Source organism: Zingiber officinale, chromosome 5A (assembly GCF_018446385.1).
Source record: "Zingiber officinale cultivar Zhangliang chromosome 5A, Zo_v1.1, whole genome shotgun sequence".
Taxonomy (NCBI): domain Eukaryota; kingdom Viridiplantae; phylum Streptophyta; class Magnoliopsida; order Zingiberales; family Zingiberaceae; genus Zingiber; species Zingiber officinale.
Window position 1 is genome coordinate 75815814 of NC_055994.1, and position 23655 is coordinate 75839468.

The 23655-nt window shown below is 36.4% G+C and overlaps 3 protein-coding genes and 1 long non-coding RNA gene across 5 annotated transcripts; 1 reads left to right on the forward strand and 3 right to left on the reverse strand.

Moving 5' to 3' along the window:
* Nucleotides 1–493: 493 nt before the first annotated feature.
* On the reverse strand, nucleotides 494–1678 carry LOC121980618. The gene is made up of 2 exons (XR_006111629.1): nucleotides 1251–1678; nucleotides 494–950 (listed from the first exon to the last, which is right to left on the reverse strand). It is a non-coding gene; the product is annotated as an uncharacterized LOC121980618 (long non-coding RNA).
* Nucleotides 1679–1699: 21 nt separating this feature from the next.
* On the forward strand, nucleotides 1700–9256 carry LOC121980617 (ethanolamine-phosphate cytidylyltransferase-like). The gene is made up of 9 exons (XM_042532723.1): nucleotides 1700–2241; nucleotides 3137–3372; nucleotides 4510–4691; nucleotides 5101–5172; nucleotides 7163–7230; nucleotides 7360–7480; nucleotides 7999–8064; nucleotides 8154–8276; nucleotides 8911–9256. Exons 1-9 carry the CDS (start codon nucleotides 1919–1921, stop codon nucleotides 8980–8982), a joined length of 1263 nt encoding a protein of 420 aa, XP_042388657.1. The 5' UTR covers nucleotides 1700–1918; the 3' UTR covers nucleotides 8983–9256.
* A 539-nt stretch (nucleotides 9257–9795) lies between these two features.
* LOC121980619 lies at nucleotides 9796–18881 on the reverse strand. Of its 2 annotated transcripts, XM_042532724.1 has the most exons (3): nucleotides 18796–18881; nucleotides 18654–18715; nucleotides 9796–11555 (listed from the first exon to the last, which is right to left on the reverse strand). In XM_042532724.1, the coding sequence occupies exon 3, from the start codon at nucleotides 11545–11547 to the stop codon at nucleotides 9961–9963; it is 1587 nt and encodes a 528-aa protein (XP_042388658.1). In that variant the 5' UTR covers nucleotides 11548–11555; nucleotides 18654–18715; nucleotides 18796–18881; the 3' UTR covers nucleotides 9796–9960. The 2 variants fall into 2 exon arrangements, with proteins under 2 accessions (XP_042388658.1, XP_042388659.1); XM_042532725.1 differs by having other exon boundaries at nucleotides 18659–18875.
* A 258-nt stretch (nucleotides 18882–19139) lies between these two features.
* Nucleotides 19140–22986, reverse strand: LOC121980620 (ADP-ribosylation factor 1-like). The gene is made up of 7 exons (XM_042532726.1): nucleotides 22916–22986; nucleotides 22577–22735; nucleotides 21822–21892; nucleotides 21542–21661; nucleotides 20968–21086; nucleotides 20242–20323; nucleotides 19140–19355 (listed from the first exon to the last, which is right to left on the reverse strand). The coding sequence occupies exons 2-7, from the start codon at nucleotides 22722–22724 to the stop codon at nucleotides 19350–19352; spliced, it is 546 nt and encodes a 181-aa protein (XP_042388660.1). The 5' UTR covers nucleotides 22725–22735; nucleotides 22916–22986; the 3' UTR covers nucleotides 19140–19349.
* Nucleotides 22987–23655: the final 669 nt, after the last annotated feature.

The following is a 23655-nucleotide window of genomic DNA, read 5'->3' on the forward strand; positions in this document are numbered from 1 at the left end:
TCATTTTATTAATATTTGCAATCATTCCTATTCTATTCCCATTCTCTTACCCAAACTAAGCACCCCCTAAATGAAAGAAAACATTAAGAACATCACTTTAATAATGGAAACTAATCGTTCGATAAAGAAGTACCAAAAAAACTTCAGCACAGGTCAAGTTCATCCAACATCTCAAGGTCATAGAGATTGAACTCATCCTAACCGAAAGAGAATATCAAGAATATCACAGTATTGTTAAGCATGGAAACGATCATCTCATACAAAGAAGTACCACATTTTCTTCAAACATATATACTCTGAATACTCAATACCTAATCAATTTCCCCCTTTTTTTTTTCTCAAAGCACAGCAGATCATACCAGTTAATAGCCGCCGACAACAACAACAACAACAATCAAATATTTATCCCACTAATGTGCCTATAAGATGAGAGGAACAAGTCATTAGAGCCAAATAGTAGATTGTATATATTCATCCTAACTGTGAGAAAACATCAAGAACACAACATTGTATTGTTAAGAATGGAAACCAATATCTCATACAAAGTGCTACATATTTTCTGGTAGATATTTACTCACAATAATCAACATGCAAGAAATTTCCTATTTTTCAACTGAGAAACTTCAACAACGGGGCCATGTTCATCCATGTTTTTTTTTTTTTTTGCTTTAAGAGATCACGACAATTGAGAAACTTTAGCAACAGGCCACGTTCATCCAACATTTAGAAGCCACAAGATATATCAACAGTGATGGTGATGGGGGTGATGGTGGTCGCGCTCCAAGCCAAGGCACCGTAAGATGGGGTAACATGACACGAAGATGCAGCTTCCAATTCCTCTAAGTACGGAACTCACAAGCAAGCATGGGCAGCAGCAGCAGAACAAGAAGGGATTCTCATATGGGTTGATTCCGTCATGGTGGTGGTGGTGGTGATGGTGACCCATTTGCCTGAAAAATTAGGGCTTTAGCAGAAACCCCCAAAACCAATGTCGAACAGGAGACACAATAAAAACCCAAAACAGATCACAGACGAACATATATTAGAGAAAAAGGTACTTTTCATTTAGATCTCCGAGAAAGCACGCCTTAAAGCGATCGTTTGCTATAAAAAAAAACAAACCCTAAAGTCCAATTATTTACTGCGAGAAGAAAACATTCCTATCCAAATCACAATCAAAAGCCGATACGCAGATCGAAATCATAGTTTTAGTAGCAGAAGATGATTATAGAAAAAGGGATCATCTATACCTCGAGGGAATCGAACTCTTTTTCCATTGATTCAAAGAGATGCTGCAGTCGATCCAGAAATGATCTCCAAATCCCACAAGATTGCAGCTTTATAATCCGATTGGAGCGCACGCGGATTAGGGGCGAAGGAAGGCGAATCGGGAATGGATTCCAATTGAAGCAAACGACTATTGTTCTCGTCGTCGAGTGCCAGCGAAGATTTACGCGTCGTGCGGCAGTTAATGTTGGACCAATCCGTTAATTGTCAATCAACAGGGATGTAAATGAAAACATTGCCATGTATTGTAATCTTCCAGGTTGTTTACTCGAGCGGATAGTTAGAGGGTATGACTCAGACCATATCGGGTCGGGTCGGGTCGGGTCCGGCGGCGGTTTGCGTTCGGTTTAAAATTCCCCTCCCCCGTTAAAATCGACAAGGTAGATTATCCGCTAGCTAGGACATTCCCATATCAAACGGAGCCGACCGAATCCGACGGCTGCTAACCGATCCATCATCGAGGCTTCACCGTCCTCTCTTTTTCCTCCGCCCCACTTCCTGCGCACCGCCTCCGCCTCCGCCTCCCGTCCCTCTCTCCGAGGGCGAGTGGTCGACCGCCTCCTTTTGAACCCTAGAAACCAGACAGAGAGAGAGAGAGAGAGATCGGATCCAACGTCTCGTCTCCTCCTCCATGGAATTCCACGACTGTTCCACCGACTTTCTCGTCGCCTCCGGCTTCGTTGCTGCGTTCCTCCTCGGCGGCCTCCTCTTTGCCGGGTCCCTTTCCCTCCTCTCGATCCGCCTCCTTCCTCCGTTTTCCCTTTCTCGGATGCGGCGGCGGAGGAAGAAGCCTGTCCGGGTTTACATGGACGGGTGCTTCGACATGATGCATTACGGGCACTGCAACGCGCTTCGGCAAGCGCGGATGCTTGGGGACCAACTCGTGGTTGGGGTCATCAGCGACGAAGAGATCAAGGTTAACAAGGGGCCTCCTGTCACTTCCCTCAGGGATAGGTATATAGATCGAACTATTTTTTTTTTTTTTGTTTTCTGATGATTAATGTTTTAATATTTCTTGCGTTTCGTGCTGAAAAAATTTCGATAGTGTTCTTCGTTCCTATACTATCATTTTTCATCATAGACGTTCTTTCCATTAGTGGCAATGTGCAACCCCAGCTTGGTTAATGCATTTAATTCGTATGTTTATTTTGTCTTTACAATTAAATTGAAGCATTTCCCCATCCCTCCACTCATCAGTGTTTTCTGCAATTTGATAATTCTCCCTCTTTGTTTTTTGTTGTCGCATTTTTTTCGTTTGCTGTTTACTTGTAGCATTCAAAATTCCATAGTGGTTTACATGGTCTTCTTAGTTTGTACATTTTTAGATATGTTAGCGTGAGATTTCCTTGAATACATGACTTGTTGTTCTGGTTGTTGCTGCGTTCTTATATTTTGTTGGGCTAATGAACTATGCTATATCTTATAAACTATCTGTCGCCGTACTTTGTTGGGCTGATGAATTATGCAATATCATCTACTAGTCTGGTATGAAAATGCCAAAATCCTTGCTTAATTGTCTTTTCAAATATGCATTTCCTGCTTTGTGGATAATTACACTACTTTAGATACTACTGGTTTTTGTTTCTATCATCATAAACTATGTTCCACCCATGTTTCCCCCCATGTTTCCAGCCTTTCCATTTCAACACGTCCAGTGGAAAGGGTTTAGTTTATCTGTTTCAAATAGAAGCTTAGCTTTTATAGTTTATTATAAGATAGATTTGTTTGTTTCTATCTCACAAGTCAAGAATGTTCAAGGCTGTTTACTTTGGACAAATTCTAGAACTACCATTAATCAGAGATTTGTATATTCTTCTATATGTGATTCTATATATATTCTTTATGGTAGGATGTTAATGGTAGGTGCAGTGAAGTGGGTTGATGAGGTCATTCCAGATGCTCCTTATGCTATCACTGAAGAATTTATGAACAAGCTATTCACTAAATATGACATAGATTATGTTATCCATGGGGATGATCCTTGTGTACTTCCAGATGGCAGGGATGCATATGCCCTGGCCAAAAAGGCTGGTCGCTATAAGCAAATCAAAAGAACTGAAGGAGTGTCAAGCACAGACATTGTTGGTAGTCATTCTGCTCCTGCTTTTAATCATATCTGTATATAGACAACTCTGTTTTTTTCTGTCAGCTAGCATAAAAGAATTGGACGAATTTGTTTGTATCTTGGGATGTATCATATTTGGTATTTGCATGGAAGATAGAACTCCTTATTTATTTGGTTTTTCTATTTGGTACCATCTTCACTCTAACCTTCCTAGTTCAAAATTTACTAGACTCTTGATTATCAATTCTTTGATCTAACATTTGCATGTCACAAAATCCTCATAGTCAAATTATAAAATTGCATACTTTCCCTAATTTACTCAATTCTACTGTTTGCCATAGGATGGTCTATAATGTGGGTGATCCAGTCTTCTAGTTTTCTTGTATTATCCATTTGACTGACTGGCTACATTTTACTTCCTTTACTTTTTTATAATTGTACTAAAAGCATACTGCTTATGTATAGCAACCGGGTCACTTTAGGGGAGTTCTGTCCCTATTTATAAATGATGCTACTGGTTTATAATGTGTTTCAACCTTGTCTGATGAGGGCAGGGTGTGGCTTTTGGCAGGCTTTTAGGATGCTAGGGCAAGGAATGAATTGAGACACACATTGAAGTGGGGAAAGTATGAGCTATGTTTGTAAAATGCCTTAAATGGATTAAACAACAAAGTGCGTTTTGATGAAATTGGCTTAGTTTTCCATAAAAATTCCATGGTTACTATGCTTGGTGTGGAGCATTTTAAGGATGAATGGTTAATTGGGAAGCTTCTTACCTTGAAATCAAATTCCACTCGTGACAAAATTTGTGAGGTCAATAGTATGGGGTATTGATTGAAGCAGACAATGCCTCGACGTGTGTTGAGTTTGTTACAATATATGCATGATTCACCACTGGCTAACAATATTTGACTTACAGACTTTTTACTAATTATACTTCAAGCATACTATATGTAAAATAACCAAGCCGCATCAAGGACATTAATAAATATGCATTATTGAATCATGAAAAATTCGTCAAAAGGATTAAACTTTAATACGATGACATAGTTTTTCTTTAGTCTACATCTTATCATCTTTAGCTAGTTTATATAGTAGCTTACGTTTCTTTTCATACTTTCAAAGCTTGTTTCAATGATCCCATATATAATTAATAGGCCGCATGCTTCTTTGTGTGAGGGAGAGATCACTTGGTGGCAGACATAGTCCTTCTTCTTTGCAAAGGCAGTTCAGCCGTGGGCACAACCAGAAGCTTGATGATTTGGGTTTTAGGACTCCAACTCGGATATCACATTTCTTGCCTACATCTCGTCGAATAGTACAATTTTCAAATGGCAAGGTATTCCCACCATAACTTTTCTAGTTAGACTACATAATTAATCATCTTAAACGCAATCTAAATTTTTCTTTATGAAAATTTCCTTTAGAAAATTCATTTTCTTGGTTTTGTTTTATTTCAGAAAGCTAAAAGTGGCACCTAAATTTGAAATTTGTTGCAATTTTTGTAATCATTTCATGGCAATCTTGTCCAACAAGAGAACTGCACACTGGTCCATACCTTTTTACCAGTTGTGCAGAAAAATTTAACTTCTTTTACTCTTGTCATACCTTTTTACCAGTTGTGCAGAAAAATTTAACTTCTTTTACTCTTGTTTTTTCTTCCTTCACTGGAATTTTGTTATGTCACCATTGAGATCTTCTTTAAACAAGCATTCTATACTAACCTGACATTTGGCATTCTTATAAAGGGTCCAGGTCCTGATGCTCGCATAGTTTACATAGACGGCGCATTTGATTTGTTCCATGCAGGACATGTGGAGGTACATCACTGCTTTTTTTTCTCCTCCTTAGGCACATCAACAATGAACATTAGTTGTAAAAACATACCAAAAGTTTATTGCAAATGAGCATATATGACAGTTTGCTTTATTCATCCTTGTTTCATTTGGAATTTTGTAATATTCATTCCTCATTCATGACACTTCAAATATAATCACCCCCTTCTGACACGGCCATTCGGAATCGATTGCTAGAATGAGCCTCTTTTTTTCCTCCATACTTTTTAGTCTTACTAGACTTTATTAGTTTATATGTAAAATTGTGCTTTGACTTAGAATTTCTGAAGTTAAGGTATATTGCGTTGTAAACATTTCTCACTATCCCATTTTTTAATTTTTTTTTTGTGGGCGCGCGTCTATAGTTCTTGCCAGCTCGAAATGGCCAAATACTCTTTGAGTCTAACCTTGATTACTGGGTTAGCTTAATGAAAACCTGCTGTTAAAGGATAATAAATCATTGCGAAGGTTCAAAAAGATTTTGCATCAGCAGGGATGGTTGGGAACAGGAAGTGAAATAGACTAACAATATTCTCAATTTTTATGAATGAATTACATATGTTCTTCTAGTGACAAAATTACATGTGTTCTTCTAGTTATTTGATTAATTGGTCTATGGTATTAGGACGTTTAACTAATAAGAAAGTAGCATAAAAAAATAATTTGCCACTGATAACTATGCAAGTAATATAACATTTATGTCACGATAAATTTATTGATGGGATTGGCGTCCCTCGTAGTTATTGTTTATATGCTAATGCTGCTAAAAGGAGCCATGATAGCTCAACTAGTCTGAACTCCGAACTCTGGAAAAGTGGACCTTATTTCTCCGAGATCTGATGACAAAGTGAACACCTACTGGTAATGAATATAATGCCAAGAAGATGTTGCAGCAGTAGGGATAGTTGGGAACATGAAAGTGAGTTAGACTCACAATTTTCTCAATTTTATGAATGAATTACAATTTTTCTAGTTATTTGATTAATTAGTCTAAGTATGCTATTAGGATGTTTAACTAGTAAGCAACTAGCATAAAAAAATAGTCAGTGATACTATGTAATTAATATAGCATTTTATGACATGATAAACTTATAGATGGGATGGGAGTCCCTAGTGGCTAGTAGTCATTGTTTATATGCTTAAAGGAGACATGATAGCTCAACTAGTCCGGATTCTGTACTCTGGAAAGTTGACCCTTTCTTTCAGGTCTGATGATTATGTGCCAGTCATAGCCTGTCAGATCTAATTACTTCTTGAGACTTACAATATGGTCTTAAGAAATCAAATGTGTCAATATACCTTACTAGTATTTAGGATATGACAATAAAATGACTATCTTTTATGGTATAAATACTCCTTGCGGAACAAAAGTATGCATTTGGGCTACACACTTTACTGCCGTCAAAATCTTCCCTTTAACTGATTGCCTTAGGCATTGGAGTTGGACCATTCTGCAGCAATTCCTACTGTCTGTTCCTCTGTGATGGGTGCCAATCCTAGAGAGGTCCATTGCGCCACCTAATAATAGAAACCTTCAGGTACATATCCCATATCCTCCAGAGACAACACTTGAGAAGGTTTAGCATGCATTGCAACACCTGAATGTCCTGAACATTAATGAGTGAAATTCTATTCCTAGGTGATTCACACTCTAGTTCGAGTAGCCTGCTCTACCACATCTTGTGCCTGCAATGTTAACCATTTGACATAGTGTTTAACTTGCACTCTGGATTTTAATATGAAAGCCTGCTACACATATCCTCGGAAAAACAATGTGTTGTAAACAAATTACTATTGTTCCAAAGCTAGACAGCCACCTAGAATATTATGAAGTTTTCTGTCACATGTTTTTTTTTCTCCATGATACTATTAGAAATTTTTGGATGATTCATAGACAATTTTTCTATTTTGAAATAGTGTTTTTGATTTTGTCATGGCCTTTGCTAATGATGACTAGTTTTAATTTTGCTTACAGATACTCCGACTTGCAAGAGAACTTGGAGATTTTCTACTTGTAGGAATTCATACAGATGAAACCATCAGGTTTCTCAAACTACTGAAGCTTCTGTCTTATCTGTTATTTGTCATTTATTAAAATTACAATTCAATATATCTATGATGCTGCTAGATTGTTTATAGATTTTACAAATACTGACTAGTAGTATGTTAAAGTGCTATACAAGGTGCCCATCGTCCAATTATGAATCTTCATGAGAGAAGCTTGAGTGTCTTGGCTTGTCGTTATGTAGATGAAGTGATTATTGGCGCTCCTTGGGAAGTTTCAAAAGATATGGTTAGTTTTTACACTGATGTCAGTTTCTATCCTGCAATCTTTAGTAGAAGAAAACAACTGATTTATGATCACTTTAAAAAACTGTGAAGTGAAATTCCTTTATTAATGAATGTTGGATTCTGGTTGCTTAAAGTTATCAATAATGTGAATGATTTTCATGGTTTTGACACTAATTGGATGTAGCTTGGACTAGCGCCAATCATCAAAACATCCTAATCTTGGCTTGATCTATCCAAAATATAAGCGATCTTCTGCTTTGATCCAGAATCTGATTGTAACTCAATGTTTGTTGAGGTTTCTTTTGAGACCAGTCATTGCTACATCTCAAAACTCCGAAGATGATATGAGACTTATGTAAAGGCTGTTTTATGATTCTCAACTGGTTTTCGTTACATAACATGACACTTCTTATTGCTTTTCGGCTATTTTATGATTCTCAACTGCTTTTCTTCACCTAAGATAACACTTCTTCTTATTGCCTCTGATGTTAACATGAAAATTTTAATATTTATCTCCAGATTACTACCTTCAACATTTCTTTGGTCGTTCATGGTACAATTGCTGAAAATATGAATTTCCGAAAGGTACTTTACTGATTTTTTATTTTATTTTACGTAGCACCGTAATATTGTGACTAACTGACTATTCATACTATTGTCTGCTAATTTTGCAGGAAGAGACGGATCCATATGCCATTCCAATGGCTATGGGAATTTATAAGCAGTTAACAAGTCCTTTAGATATCACAACAAGCACAATTATAAGGAGGATTGTTTCAAATCATGAAGCTTATCAGGTACTTCTGCATTGTTGCTCATGTCAAGCCAAGTTTTGTTTTAATCATATATGTTGCTTATTCCTGCCGTGCTGGAGTGCTAAAATATATAGTTGGCCTTGCCACATTATTCATGAACAAAATTGACCAGTTAGGTGCTACTGTTGTAAATTGAAACTGTAGGTGATTTATTCAATAGGTAGTTCTTATTGCTAACACTTTGCTGATGTCGCCCGCTTTTTGATGTTTGTTAGTAAATAGTAAGATGATTTACAGCGTATAACTATATCGGACCATCTTTTCATATCGGGTTAACCTTTGATTGCTGGATTGAATATTGTGCATATACAAGGTTCCATGCAATTGCTGGCCACTGGTATATTCCTTGCGCTTGAGAGATTGGTATCACTATGAAACATTGATGTAGAAACACAATTAGTGGAGACTTGTCTTTTCATGCTTACAGATTTGAAGATCTTATTAACTGCATTAAGAAGTTAGAAAAATAAAGGGGAAATCTGTTTTTTTGGTAGACGGTAGAAGATAATACAGCTTAGCCTTAAAAGAATCAGCCCATAGATAGCAACTATTAAATTTTGGTTCAAGTTGCCACTGTTTGGGTCACTAAATCATCTTCTTTGTATCGCGTGTACAGAAACGAAATGAAATGAAGGAAGCCAGTGAAAAGAGTTACTACGATAACAAAACATACATTTCTGGAGACTGACTCCTTGGATTTCAACTACTCACATTTCTAACACCAACAAAGATATGTCGGTTGGTGCGATAAGCCCAGGGTAATTGATCTGAGTTCTCATTCTTTTGTTTTCTTCATTAATGTACAATATGGTTCGATCAACAGGCTGGAAGCTTGATGTTTCGCTCTATAGCATTGTTTTTTTTTGTCCATCTTGTTTCCTATTCCATCTCTATTTGTTTTGTTATTGTTAAACGTTCTCTAGGCCATACAAAGTCTTCAATGATGGATGCCCATTTCTCCACGTATAGATATACATGTCTCATCTTAAGTTTTGAGTATTTGTTCATCGATATGTCGAATTCCTATGTATTATTTATTTTTTATGATGACGAGACATTATGATGCATTTGAGGTAAAAGATGCAATGAAGGTAATGTTTCGTTTTTATTATGGAATATGTTAACAATCAAATATACAAACATCTATTTCAAATTTCAATAACTTTCTTTTTTCTTTTTTATTTTTGGCAAGATTCTATTATTTCCTATATAATTCATATAAATTTATCCTTGCAAATGAACAAAAACTTGTGATACAAACTTAAATTATTATATCAATTAGATGAATTCTAAAACGTGGAACTTCGTAGATAAATCACATATGTAGCCATCTCAAAAACTTAAAAAAAATAGCACACAGCACGTCTTTTCTACAGTAGAGGATCAAATCATTTCCAGGAAACAAGGTATAAAAATGATTTTTTTCAAAAGGAAATAAAAGAATAAAAAGAATTTTCTAGCACGTCAAAATTCTGAATCAGAGACAACAGCAAACAAATCATAAGAAATTCAGGAGCACTGAATCTCATTGTTCCAAATGGTATTCATTTACACACGGTTCACTATGATAAAATCTGAAACTTATATCATTAAACTGTTGTTACAACGAGGAAAGGAGAAAAAAAAACCCACAAACTTGAGCAAGAGGAAGAAGACAAGACTGGAATTAAAAGAAATACCACCACCTCCTGTTTCTGGTGGCCGGAGATGTGACGGTGCTCTGAGACCTCTGAGGAAGCTGTTCCCTAGTATTGTGCTGGATTCTCACCTCACCAGTAGGTTTTTTTAACCAGAAAGCCAAAGCGATCCCAACAATACTAACAATTGGAGCGGCAGCTAGAAACAGCCATCGGATTCTGTTACCTTCGCCTCTTGGTTGATTCAGCTCCTGTGGGTGCTCCACTCTACCTGGCTCAGTGCTTGTGCCATTGAAGTCGGGAGCTTCCTCGGTCTCCAGCTCAGTAAATGCATAATAGATTTCTGCATCTGTGTTGGGTGGCTGAGGTTCATGTCTTGCAGTAATGTTGTAGTTCCTTTTCGTCTCTTCGTACTCTGGATCATCGGTTGGAAGTTCATGCCGGCAAACTGGGCACGAGTTCCTCAACTTTAACCATGGCACGATACAGAAAGAATGGTACAGGTGATTGCAGGGAAGCTGCTTTGCTTCTGTATCAACGGCCAATGGATCCTTGCAAACCGCACAGATCTGAGTACCATGCCTCTCGTGGTCGTCCGAAATGACTACCGATGGAAGATCCCTCACTGAGGAAGCTGCTGCAGGAGGTGCACCTCTTCTTGAGTTGTCAGCCGCCGCTAGCTGCTCGAGTAGTTCCTCAAACCCTCTTGCATCGACATAGTCCTCCGGGTTCCCCACATACGCTGGTTGAAATCCTGATTCTTCAAAGTCATTATCACCATACCGTGCTTGTGCTTCGCCTACCCTGAAGTGAAACCAGGCATCATCTCGAGCTACTCTGCCATCGCCATTGGGACTGATGTTAGTAGCATCCTGGAATTGCTGGTGTGGGTAGACAGATCTGTGTTCTTCCCAAATAGCCTCTTCCCAATATCGTTCTTCATCCTCTTGGTCATCAGAGTTCCACTGATCTAGTCCTGCATGCATTGGGTCAATGTCTGTGTCACTTGACCCGGAGCTTCCATTCTCGAGTTGCAAAAACAAATCTCTGTCAAATAAACTATGCCGATCCACAGAGGCATCCGAGTCTCCACCATAACCGCCAAAACTTAAGTTTGAGTCAGATTCTCCAAATATGGAGTCTGATTGATCAAGAACATCACTGTCATTATCAGATAATACAACCTGTTGTCTCCTGGACCTACTTCGAGCTGCATAATAGCTTCCACGTCGCCGAGTAGCAGGAGTATTGCTGCCTCCAACTTGTGTTTCATCATGACGGTTGGCCAAATTAATCAGTTGTGAAAATCTGCGAGAGAATGAATCCTCCATTGACTCCAAGCTCCTAAACCTGTCTCTGCTGTGTCGCCTTAATCGACGAATATCTCTCATGCTCAAATTTGTCTGATTATCATCAAGGATCATGATTTTACACTCTCTACAAATGTGGATTGCTTCAAAACCATCATTCACTTCGGCTTCCAAAGAAAAACTTCTTCGGCATAATAAGCATCGTACTCCTGTTGGGCTCGAATGAGGAAATAAACTTTGGTTTTGGGGCGAATGGTCTCCAGACAATGGCGACTCAAGGTAGAATTCCTGGGATTCACCATCCATCTGGGAACCTGATTTGATAGAAAATGATTCTCAATTCCAAGCGAAAGCAAATAAAAAAATTGTTATGAAACTGTTCAATAATGCCAAAAATTCATTATCAATTTCTTAAAGCTAGATGAAGCAAACAAGCAATACAGGCGATGACTAATGTGTTTTACTTAAATTATTAACATTTACATGTAAAATCATTTCAGAAAAAAAAAACTGCTTGCTATCAAGCTCAACTATGTAAACATTTTTTTTTTTTGATGAATGAGATCAACTATGTAAACATGGTGGCATGAGGTCATGCCACCATGTTTACATAGTTGATCTCATTCATCAAAAAAAAAAAAAAAGGCTTGACAGAAAGTAGACAACAATTATTCCACAAACATTAGTCTTCAACTTCTGGAAGATATAAAGAGAAAGATATTTATAAGAAGATAAATGTAACTTATTAAATGCTCACTATATGAGATAAAGTTGAGAAGGATAAACTATTACATTATTATTGTATAGAATTACAACTCATGCACTTTTAGCCGTCCAACATAACTTATTCTATTTGAAACTTAGACATAGAATCTAGGTCATTTGACACTCCTGTAATTACATAACTAGAAAATATTTCACTAGAAAAAAATATACATTAATAAAAAAAATAAACACAAAAATAGTGCAACATAATGAAAACACAAGGTCTTGGATTCATCTTTCAAGAGTTGTCCACTGGACTTATGGTTGTTAAGAGACAAGAACTTTGAAATGTGAAGTTGGTGACAATTTTTAAAAGACAAGATAATCTTCTTTGGCTGCTTCTCAGACTAAAGACAGCATAGGATCCTAAAGTTTTTTGAGGATAGATTACAATTGCTCTTCAAATGAGGAGTTAAAATACGAGAACTAAAGTAAAAACTGATATTACAGTGAGAGTTGAGGATGTTAGAGAGATTGATTAAAATTTTAACATCTACTCCAGAGAAAGAGGATGATGAACAAGAGATATAACATCCTCTTTCTCTGGAGTAGATGTTAAAATCTAATATACTTTTAATTAGGTCCTATTTGGACCAGGCCTAGCAGGACTTGTTAAGGATTTGCTTCCAGTGGGCAAGAGATGAACCCCACTAAGGTCAGTGTTGCCACTGCCATATAACAAATCCATGTTCCTCTACACAAGCTCATTTCCCAGGTGGATGGAAGTGATTAGATGGCTTGATCACTTCTCAAAACTGCAACAACAAAAAACGCAAGGTCCTCTTGAAGCACAAGAATGAGGAGACCACTTGGAAGGATACTTGGGGGTTCCAAATGGATTCCATAGATCTTAGAAGTCCTTCAAATTCCATTGGCAAGTGGAGAAGAGGCTAGACAAATGGTGTATGGGAGGAAAGCTATGTCAGAACATGGAAAGAAAGAAGATGCTTTATCCCAGTGAAGAAAGTGATATCAAAGACCAGAAAGGATGATGATGATCCAACACCATAACTAGCTCTATGTCCATCATCTAGAGGAGATGTTGCAGTGGAGGGAAGAATGATGCTATCGAGGACTCTGATGCTTTGGCATTGCAAGGACACTAGCAATTTGTGTTGCTAATATTGTGCTTTTATAGGAGAGAGGAGCACCACAAGCAAAAGGGGAAACCAATTAGGAGAAAAGGCTATACATTGGAGAAAAAGGTTAGAGAGGAAAGAAAATTAAGTTTTATAAAGGAAAAGAAGTGTGATTTGGTCAGCAACGGAGGAAGGAAGGCCTTCTGCTTAGGAAATTGAAGAAGGAAAACCTAACCATAGCAGAGTAACCCACTCAGATATTAAGTTGAAAGGAATAAAATATTGCATTAATATTGTAGAGCTGCAACTCGTGTATTTTAGTCCCCTCCAACAAAAACTAATTTGATGTTAAATTTAAGTATACGACTAAGCTATTTTTTGTATCTAAAAAGATATATAGTTATCACCATCCATCAGTGTTAATGCCATAAGATTTAGACACTTTCAACATCAGCAAGGCTTAGCCAATCCTCCACTTTTTTTCATATAAGCTTGGGACTGACATTTACAGTTTTAAATAACATCTAGTGAACAAATGAAGGCAAATGGGAAGAAAAACCCGAGTTTTGTCAGCAAAGGAACCTCTTATCTTGCTCCAGTAATTTTTATATTTGATAAATTCATTTCTTTGACACAAGAAGATTTATACAAGAGTTCATTATTCTCAAAACTGGAAAAAAAACAACGTGCAGTCCTATGGGTGATTGGAAATTTTACAATGCAATACTAGTTCAACTGTTAATGTAAGAGTTAAACAAAAGAGATTAAGAATGTCAGTAGATGCCCAACCTGTAGAGCTGAACCTTATATGCTAGTGAATCAAGATATTGCCTATCATCAATAAAGGTTATCTTCTATACTATTTGTTTGCACAACAAAGTTACAAATAGTACACATACATTGTTGAATTTTTTTACAGTTGCAAGATATTAACAAACAATTTCATGTCATCAGAAACTCATAATCCTTCTGATTATATAAGTCATATTCGTGAAGTGCCAAGAACAGCATAGTACAAAAATAAATAAGCTCTCATTTACTCTGCTATACAAGGCAATTAAGTGCAAACATAAGTCATCTTTCATTAAACCTAAGTGTTATATAAGCATCACCAGAATGATAAATGACAATAAAACTTCCCTAAAAAAACAAAGAGGAAATCCTAGCCCCATCATATTAGGCACATCTAATTAAGTCATCAAGTTCCTACATAAAGAACAAGACATGCTTAGCACAATTGAGTAAAAAATAATTGAGACCTCAGGAACTAAAATAGCTGGAATAACCGAATAACTAAAATCAAACAAGTGAAAGTAAGAGTTTTTACAAACTACAACTAAGGATATTGAAATAATTTATGAATACAATCAAGAAATCAAGCTTACTTGTCCTATTCACCTAAGGTGATAAATCATAACGTTTGAAAACAACAAACATTTTCATATAGTGTGTTGGCATCATCCAACCTTGATGCACAACTCGTGCAAGGCTGCTGTCCACCGAATGATGCTTGAAAACAAGGTGCTAGATTGTCGAACAAGAATTAGTGCCAAACATGAGTTGTCAAACAGACAAGGATGCATATGATAGAGGCAATGCATGCAGGCTAGGAGGATAAGTCAAGCAGTAAGAGGAATATAACTGTGAATTCATTTCCTGTCTACATATCACTTCCAAGATAGCTTTTGGCAATGTCATATTGGATAGTATCATAGTATTAGATCTAGTATAAGAAAGCCGATGTAGTGTTAGGTTGGATTGTGTCAGATTTATTACTGAGACAAGTCAGATTTTCCCTTCTAATTGAAATGGAAATAAGCAATAAACTATCCAAATCACTCAGGTAACAAGCTACAGGGAAATCACATTTTTTCTCAAACATTCAGCCCCATCACCTATCATCTTAACTTCGTGAACATAGATAAAATGTGTAATGTTGACTGCCACAAATGCAAACATGCTTAGAATTATTTATCAATCAGACTATCTAATTGGACAAACAAACTTTGTTTCTTTGATGAGCTAACGATCTCTGAAATGGGATCACATTTCAGATTTTACTAGAAATAAAATCTTTGTCTGATTACTATTGGTTGAACAATATTTAGAGAAGTCTGTATCCAATAATGGAGCATTATCACTACCATTCTCATATCTCCAAGTTTGAGTAGTGAATTGGTCCTACATTTTTCAGGCATTTTCAATTGATGGAACAAATATAATGGTATCTCAAAAGCCTGATATTTTTATCCACATATTTCCTCTATGTTCTCATATTTGTTATGCCTTGTATTTGTTCCTTCCACAAACTTGAAAAGAAAATATCAATTACCATTTTCTCCTAGCTTTTTTAATGTTAAGTATCCCTGTGCAATGGCAAATCCCAATAGAGCTCACTGGGAACAATTGCACCAACTGAGCTCTAGGTGTCAACGGTGACAATAAATCTATCAAAGGAATTTATGTAAATTTTATTTATCATTACACCCAGCAGTTAGTCATCTGGTCATGCTGGTTGCATTCCTTTTTGTATTTACGTTAACAAAGGTTCAAGTACCTACTAGCATAATACACTATCTTTTTAATAAAATATCTCTATCAAGTCATTTTTTTCAGTAATATCTATGTTTAGCGTTTATAATATTCAAAAATATTATGTACCAATTTTTTATCTAATAAAAAAAATATATTTCTAAACTTTAGTATTAACAAATTTTTCACAAATGTTATTTTATTGATATTCTCATCATGCTTTGTATTATATGTGCTTCCAAAATTCTTGCTCCTAATGAGTCAATCCTCTTTTTTATTAAGTAAAAAAATCTATTACCTTACCAATTTTATTATGTTTAGTGTATCGTTTTTGTCATTAAATAATAGATAAGATGGAAAATTGAATAATTGAAAAATTATGGTAATATATTAAATGCTACTATACTTTTTTACTTTGAAACTCTAGTTGCAAATGATAATGTTATTTTCTTTGGTCAGATATAATTTGCTTGTTATTTATATTTACTTTCAACTAGTTAACTAATCACATCACATATTCACATGCATCACAAAAATTTAATCATTCTCAAAATGTTCATACTATCTGAATAATATCCAATTTAACTCTAATGGAAACAATTAAAGTAAAATCTTACTAAAACTTAGTTTACTTCAATTCAACTAGAGTGAAAATATGAAATATTTTGCCCAAAATGATAATTATCCAACACGATGTCCAATTGAACTTTTTTTTGCTGTGATTTCTTAATAATTAAGCAGTTTGCTCATTATTAAAAAAGGGAATACCCTTATAAAATATACTAATCAAGCATAACCTACTTAAATAATTAAAAATAGATATACAATTGATGTAAATTCATCTTAAAGTTATATACTTTATGGTAGTGTATCATGTCTGAATAATATCCAATTTAACTATAATGGAAACAATTAAAGTAAAATCTTACTAAAACTTAGTTTACTTCAATTCAACTAGAGTGAAAATATGAAATATTTTGCCCAAAATGATAATTATCCAACATGATGTCCAATTGAACTTTTTTTTTGCTGTGATTTCTAAATAATTAAGCAGTTTGTTCATTATTAAAAAGGGAATACCCTTATAAAATATACTAATCAAGCATAACCTACTTAAATAATTAAAAAATAGATATACAATTGATGTAAATTCATCTTAAAGTTATATACTTTATGGTAGTGTATCATATCTACCCTTGAATATGTATATTTTAAAATGTGAAAAGATTATCAATACTCTGTATATTTCCTGTTGTAAAGGCATAATTAGATATAAGCATGTTTTTATGGTTAATGCTTTTATAGTAATGACTTTGCTCCACAAATCTTTGGGTCTAGGACCTGTGACAATGTAAAGTTCCTATGGCTAATTTAATCCATTTCACAGATGTGAAAAAAAAAGAAAAAGAAATATTCTACCTTTCCAATCAAAAGCTAATTTTGAGTATGAGGTAAGTTAAACAATTCCAGTGAGATGGATTTTAGTCCCACATTGACTTGAGATGAGAGACTTTATTATAGTGTATCAAGTAACTCCCTCCTTCCCCTTGAGGTGCATTTTAAGAGTGGGAGAAGCCAAAAAATAAAGTTGAGATGAGAAGGAGAGCTTTGGCGCAACGGTAAAGTTGTTGCTTTGTGACCAACAGGTCACGGGTTCGAATCCTGGAAACAGCCGCTTGTAAAAAGCAGGGTAAGGTTGCGTACAATGGATTCTTCCCTAGGACCACGCATGGTGGGAACTTCGTGCACTGGGCTTCCCTTGAGGCACATTTTAAGAGAGGGAGAAGCCAAAAAATAAATGCTCTAAAAATAAACATTTCCTCGAGGAGGTGATGTGTTTGTGCTAGCATGCAAAAGATGTTCTCTTCAGTTATTATCACTTATAGGTACAATAAAAATGCTTTTGTTTTTTCAACTAAAGGTGGCTAATAAGAGGAACACAAATTTCACAATAGTTAAAGATGAGGAATCTATACACTTCTGTGAGGCAAGGTAATCCTTACCACAAGGCACTTAAAAGAAACAAAGAGAGAAATGGTCTTTTTTGCTTCGCAGCTTGCGTGAAAATAATAGCAACATACCTAGAGGTTAAAGTTAATGTGCAAAAATAATCTCATTGGATGAGACATGAGGTTTCAACTCCCTACATAAAGTCTTTGAAGAGGGAGACTTTAATCCTACATTGGCTAGGGGCTTTGTACCTTCATCAAGCTCTAGACAGAAGCTCCTCACCTCCTAATGAATACATGTATTTTGAGAAAGGGAATATAAACGAGGATCTCATTCCACTCCAGATCCATTTCAAACAATAGGTCAACAAACATGAGAGCTTTGGTTAATGTCCAAAAAATTATAACAAACAACATTTTTAATGCAAGGATGAAACACTTCCAAGTCCCATAAGGAGGAACTTTTCAGAACCTAAACAAAATTGTAGGATCAAGAAAACACAATTGTGTGAGAATGACTGCATAGATAATTCATATTAATCAATCATCTTGGAAATATGCAACTTGGAGATGACATTAACACATTTATATGAACAATAGTATTTAATCATATGATTAAAATCTAATCTACGCCCCTCTACATGATAACCCATAGAAGTAAAGTAAAAAAAAACATACAAAGTGATTGTCGATTCATTACAACAATATGTGGGAAAAAACCTGCCCTATCCAACACAACTCCCCAAACATTTCTTGGATAGTTTCGACAAATTTTCTGAATATCAAAACATCAATTCCTACGGGCTCTCAAACTTTTTGCAGTCATCCCAGCATTGGTTAAAATAAAGGACTCATTTTGAGAAATGCGAAACCTAGAAGACAATATGTCAATGCAAGATTTGCCTTCGTCCAGATCATTGCGTTCGATTTGCTACATATGCGCAATATATTCCGGACAGGAAACCAAAACCAATCTATTAAAAAGCAAGGAAATCCTGGAAGTTGAACCTCACATACGTGCATGATAGGTAGGATAAGAGATCGCAGAGCAATCAAAAACCGGTTTTACGAGAACACAATTTCTTACCTCACCGTTGCTCTTCTAGCATGAGATCGCGATGGCACGGGCGATAAAACTCGAGCTGGCTACTGCTGGGGAACAAAGAAATTGATCAGGCAAAACTGCAGGTAGAAGACGAAGGAATCCAAAGAGGGGATTGCTAGGATGCCTGGAGCAAGCGATCGGAGATTAGGACCGTAAATTCCACGGAAGGAAATTGGAAGAAAGGGGACGAGACAGAGGGCGTTAGCGAGGAACACGGATTTGTAGCGGTCGCGACTCGCCAAGCCCATGGTAAATAAACCGGGCCAACATCCGGTCCAACGGGAGACTCGGAACAGGCAGATCGAACCAGCTCAGCGAACCGGCCCCATCGTTGGCATTCAACGCTCGAATACATATACCATATTTAATTTTATTGATTTTTAAAAAAAGGAAATAAAAAAATCATTAATTCCGTAGATTTATCATAATAAAGAATATTTATGGATTTCGATTCTTAGAAGAATCTAATTTGATTATTCATTTAACCTGTATATTCGATCAAACAATGATAATATTACAATGTAGAAAACCAATGTGATCTCACCTATATGCTCTCACTTTATATTACACTGTACAAAAGCATAATAATAATAATAATAATTTAAACCATGAGCAACTGTCTGTTGTACTACAGTGGACAGCAACGTTATGCATCAAGATCATCATTTGCATCAAGTTTCAAACCTGGAAAAGCAAAATAGAAGGTTTCAAATTTCATTACTTTTGCATCAAGATCATCACTTGTTGAATTGAACCATAGGCAACTAAAGGGAAACATGTCTAAGAACATGTTGGCTTTATGAACCGGTGAATGTGTGTGCCATATTGGTTGTCCTGGTTTAGTCTCACATCGAAAGTTGAACAACTAAGTTGAGCTTAAAAGATATCGAGCCACAAAAGTCATGATTTGCAATCAAACGGTGACACATTTATAGACTTTGTAAAAACTAACATGCTGGTTTTGATGGCAGAGAAATGTGTATGCAATCAAATGGTTTGTGTCAATTTAGCCTCAGTATCTCGTAATGAGAATTGTAGTACAGCTAAGTTGAGCTTAATAATTTCAGGCAGAATGGTTTAAACCTAGCAATGCTTCACATCTATGATAGGCCACCAACTCATGAAACTTGGAAGTAGAATAAACAAGTTAGCTCTTTGATAGCCAAGACATGCAACTCGAATTGGTTGTCTCAGTTTAGTCTCTCTTCAAAATTTTACTACGACTAACTCAAGCCTCTTAGTGTCTCACATCTTGTATAAACCCACTCATGTCAATTGGTAGCAGAACTAACATGTTGATTTTGATGGCTAAACAATGTGTTTATTGCATTAATCATCTCAATTTAGTCTCAAATTGAAAGTTGTACAGTCAAGTTGAACTCAACTATATCGGGCCTCGTAGTTGGAACCAATCAATTTTTCACATCACTGATAGGCCATCTCATGGCAATTGTCAATTAGGGGCCATTACTTCGAGTTAGGCATGGTGAGATGATTCTTAAAAAGTATATACCGAATGGTATAACTTTAAACGACTAGAAACTTCAAAGATATTGAAAAGGAGAAATACCTCGCTAGCAAGTTTGCTGGAAAGCCAATCCAGCCCCTCATACAAACCATCACCAGATGTTGCACATGTGCTCTGTATGTACCTATCAATCAACACCCATTTTCATGAACAAAGAGTAGTTAACAACGATATAGGCAATGATACTGCCAAGAAACAAAAAGTCAATCAGTATTCAAATTACACTGAAAAAATAAAGACTTTTTACCTTTCTTCAGTTAGTTTTAGTGTCAAGCTAGTGAGACAATTCTATAGTCCTAGTTTTTCTCATGTATTTAGTGGAAGGTTTAGGCAATTGGTTCTTCCCTCATCAGAATGACAAAGTTATGGAATATGTTGGAAAGATATAATAGCCTTGCATAGAACACAATAAAAGCATAAGATCGAGATAGTTGACCCCAAACAGTTGGGCAAACATGGCTTGATGGAATTTTGTTTATTTGGAATATTAAGTCACTCTTCAGTAACTCCAACTAAAAGAATGAATGTCATGAAGGATGAGGTAAGTTGGTTGCATACTTGCAAACATAACAAATAAAAAGGGTTTGCAAAATAGAATGATAGAGAAGAAAGGTCAGAATTGAGCAACAAAATGGCAATGTGTTGCCAAAAGCTAGAGGGTAGTATGGTGTTTGATTCCAGAAATAGTCTTGACCACCAAACCTTGCTTAGCATGAACATATAAAAATCTAGCATTTCTAGAAATAATATGAACATGAAGCATCATACCAGTGTCGCTTGTTCAGAGAGTGCAGACCAAGCTTATCAGTAATTTCAGCGACATTCATTGCATTTGGTAGATCTTGCTTATTTGCAAATACAAGCAACAAAGCATCACGTAACACATCCTGCACGCACACCAGAAGCCAGTCAGAAACTGATACTACCACCATTTATTTTGTATTTTGAGGTTTTACCGATCATGATACACCATTTCCTCGAAAACTTTGATGTCACTGCAACTTTTGTTCTTCTTAAAAGGTCAAAATAGATAAGTGGGCAAATTTGGCATTGGTTAAGCATCGAACATGAAGAAGCATATGATGCACTCTACCAGGAATTATCATAGAGGTGGCCATTTATTTTGGATTTTTATGTTTTACCAATTTTGTCACATAATTTCTTCTAAAACATCAAAATTTTGTTTTTTATTATTATATATAAAAGGATAGAAAAGATAAGCAGGTAACTTTGGCATCGAATAAGCATCAAACATGAAGAAGCATACAAATTTACATGGAAGCACAAGCTACAAGTTATCATGTACTCTACCTTCTAGTAAAGCTACCAGAGTTGAACCTACCTCATTTAGTATCACGTGCAGCTCATCCCTGGCATCCATAATACGGTCTCTGTCGATGCTGTCAACGACAAAAATGAGTCCTTGGGTATTCTGGAAGTAGTACCTCCATAGCGGTCTAATCTGTTTTGATAAGGCAGAGAAAAAAATAAATCAAAAACAGCTATCAAATAAACTCTAATCCTTTCATGCAGCGTTTCTAAAACCTCTGATAGAGCACATTATCATCATTGTCTCAACGATGTATGTGGTTGAACTAAGTTACAAAATTAAATCAAGTTACCTTACTTTGGCCACCCACATCCCAAACGGTGAAATTAATGTTCCTGTATTCCACAGTCTCCACATTGAATCCTGAAAAGGGAGGAAACTTTTTGAGTGTGAACAACTTAAGAGAACAAAAAATATTTTTCTTCTAGTGGCATTCAGTAAGAAACAAGTTTAAGAGGAATCTGTGATATGACCTAACTCCCATGTTTCAAGGAAACTATCTTAGAAGATGGATACTAGTTGCCGACTTATGGAAATTACTCAAGAGTGTAGCCATATCATTTTCAAAGGCATGGATGGATTAATCTCTGTAGCAACTGGAAATATCCTCGAGAAATCCTTAGAGGAACTGTTGAGTTGATATCGATGCATCAACCCCAGTCCTATCTAGATGAGCCATAAGATTTGAGGAACCTTCTTCAGACCAATGACCAAAACTCTGAACAATATAAGTCTTATCTGTAGACCTGGATTCTGTAAAAGGCTTTTTCATGTGTTAAATCAATGGATTTATGACGGAAAACAGATTTGTGATACTCAACAAACTATAAGAAAAGATGACAGGAATTTAGCATATTCTTCTAAATTTTAGGACTTTTTTATCGCTTTCGATTTGTTTTTAAAGCATAATCAAAGCCAAACAAACTAATGGAGCTGAACCAAGGCATCGGGAAATAGGATAACATCCAACCTTTAACTACTCCCCCAAAATTGCAATCTTGCATAATAATTTGTTTGAAGCATCACGTAGCAAGTCAAGAACTGTACCAACGGTAGGGATCGTAGTAACGACTTCTCCAAGCTTAAGCTTGTACAGGATCGTGGTTTTTCCAGCCGCATCCAGTCCGACCATCAAAATCCTCATCTCCCTCTTTCCAAAGAGCCGGCTAAAAAGCCTCGTAAAAGTAAGCCCCATCCCCTTTACCACTGATGAGCACAATGATCCAACGCCAAAGAAAAAAAAAAACAACCAAGAAACAGATCAAGCAGCTGATATCCACAACATCAACAGCAGAACGGATTAGAACGAGAAAAATAGATCAATCTTCGTAACGAGAGATTCACATAGAACATAAGAAGCATGGAATGTAATGCGAGGAATTTTACCCTAGTGATTTCAACTTCTTGGACTACGATTCTCCGGTGAGAAAGGAAGAGTAAGAGGAACGATGCGAGGTGAAATCGAAGAACCTAATTGCTTCCCTTATATAGATGGTAGAGTAACGTTGTTCTACGCGGCACGTTGTTGTTGGATGTTGCTGGTGGGGCCGTAAATCGGGAAGGGTTCCATGTCACGAGGTTAAAGCAGACCGTTAGATTAAAATCAGTGTGAATCTGCACCGTCAGTTTAAGTTTCCACTTGAAAAGATCGTACCCGTAACCCGTGCTTACGTACGTTGACTTTTGTTAGAATGGGGAGGAGTAGACATTAAGAAAACAATTGAAAAGATCCATTTTTAGTTGCTTATGGTTGAAGGTTCTTCAGGCTTAAGACCTAAGCTCGAGTCAGATCAGGCCGAGCTCGGGTCTAGTCAAGTCAAACAAACTCGAGTCAGATCAGACCGAGCTCGGGTCTAGTCGGCCCCTTTAGAAGACCAAGTCAAGTTTGTGTGAGAAAGTGGGAGAAAAGAAAACAATTGTCATTAGGCAAAAAGGTGCACCTCCCAGTCCAAAGGTGAGAGAGCTTCATACATCCCAGTCCATCTATGCCTATGCAATGACATTCCACAGATCAAAACAACTTATTTTTGTTTTAAGTTTAATTAAAACATACTATAGTGATGCTAATCTTTATAGCCCGCAAAGCACAGTGATCTTGATGTTTATAAATCAGCACCATTATTGTT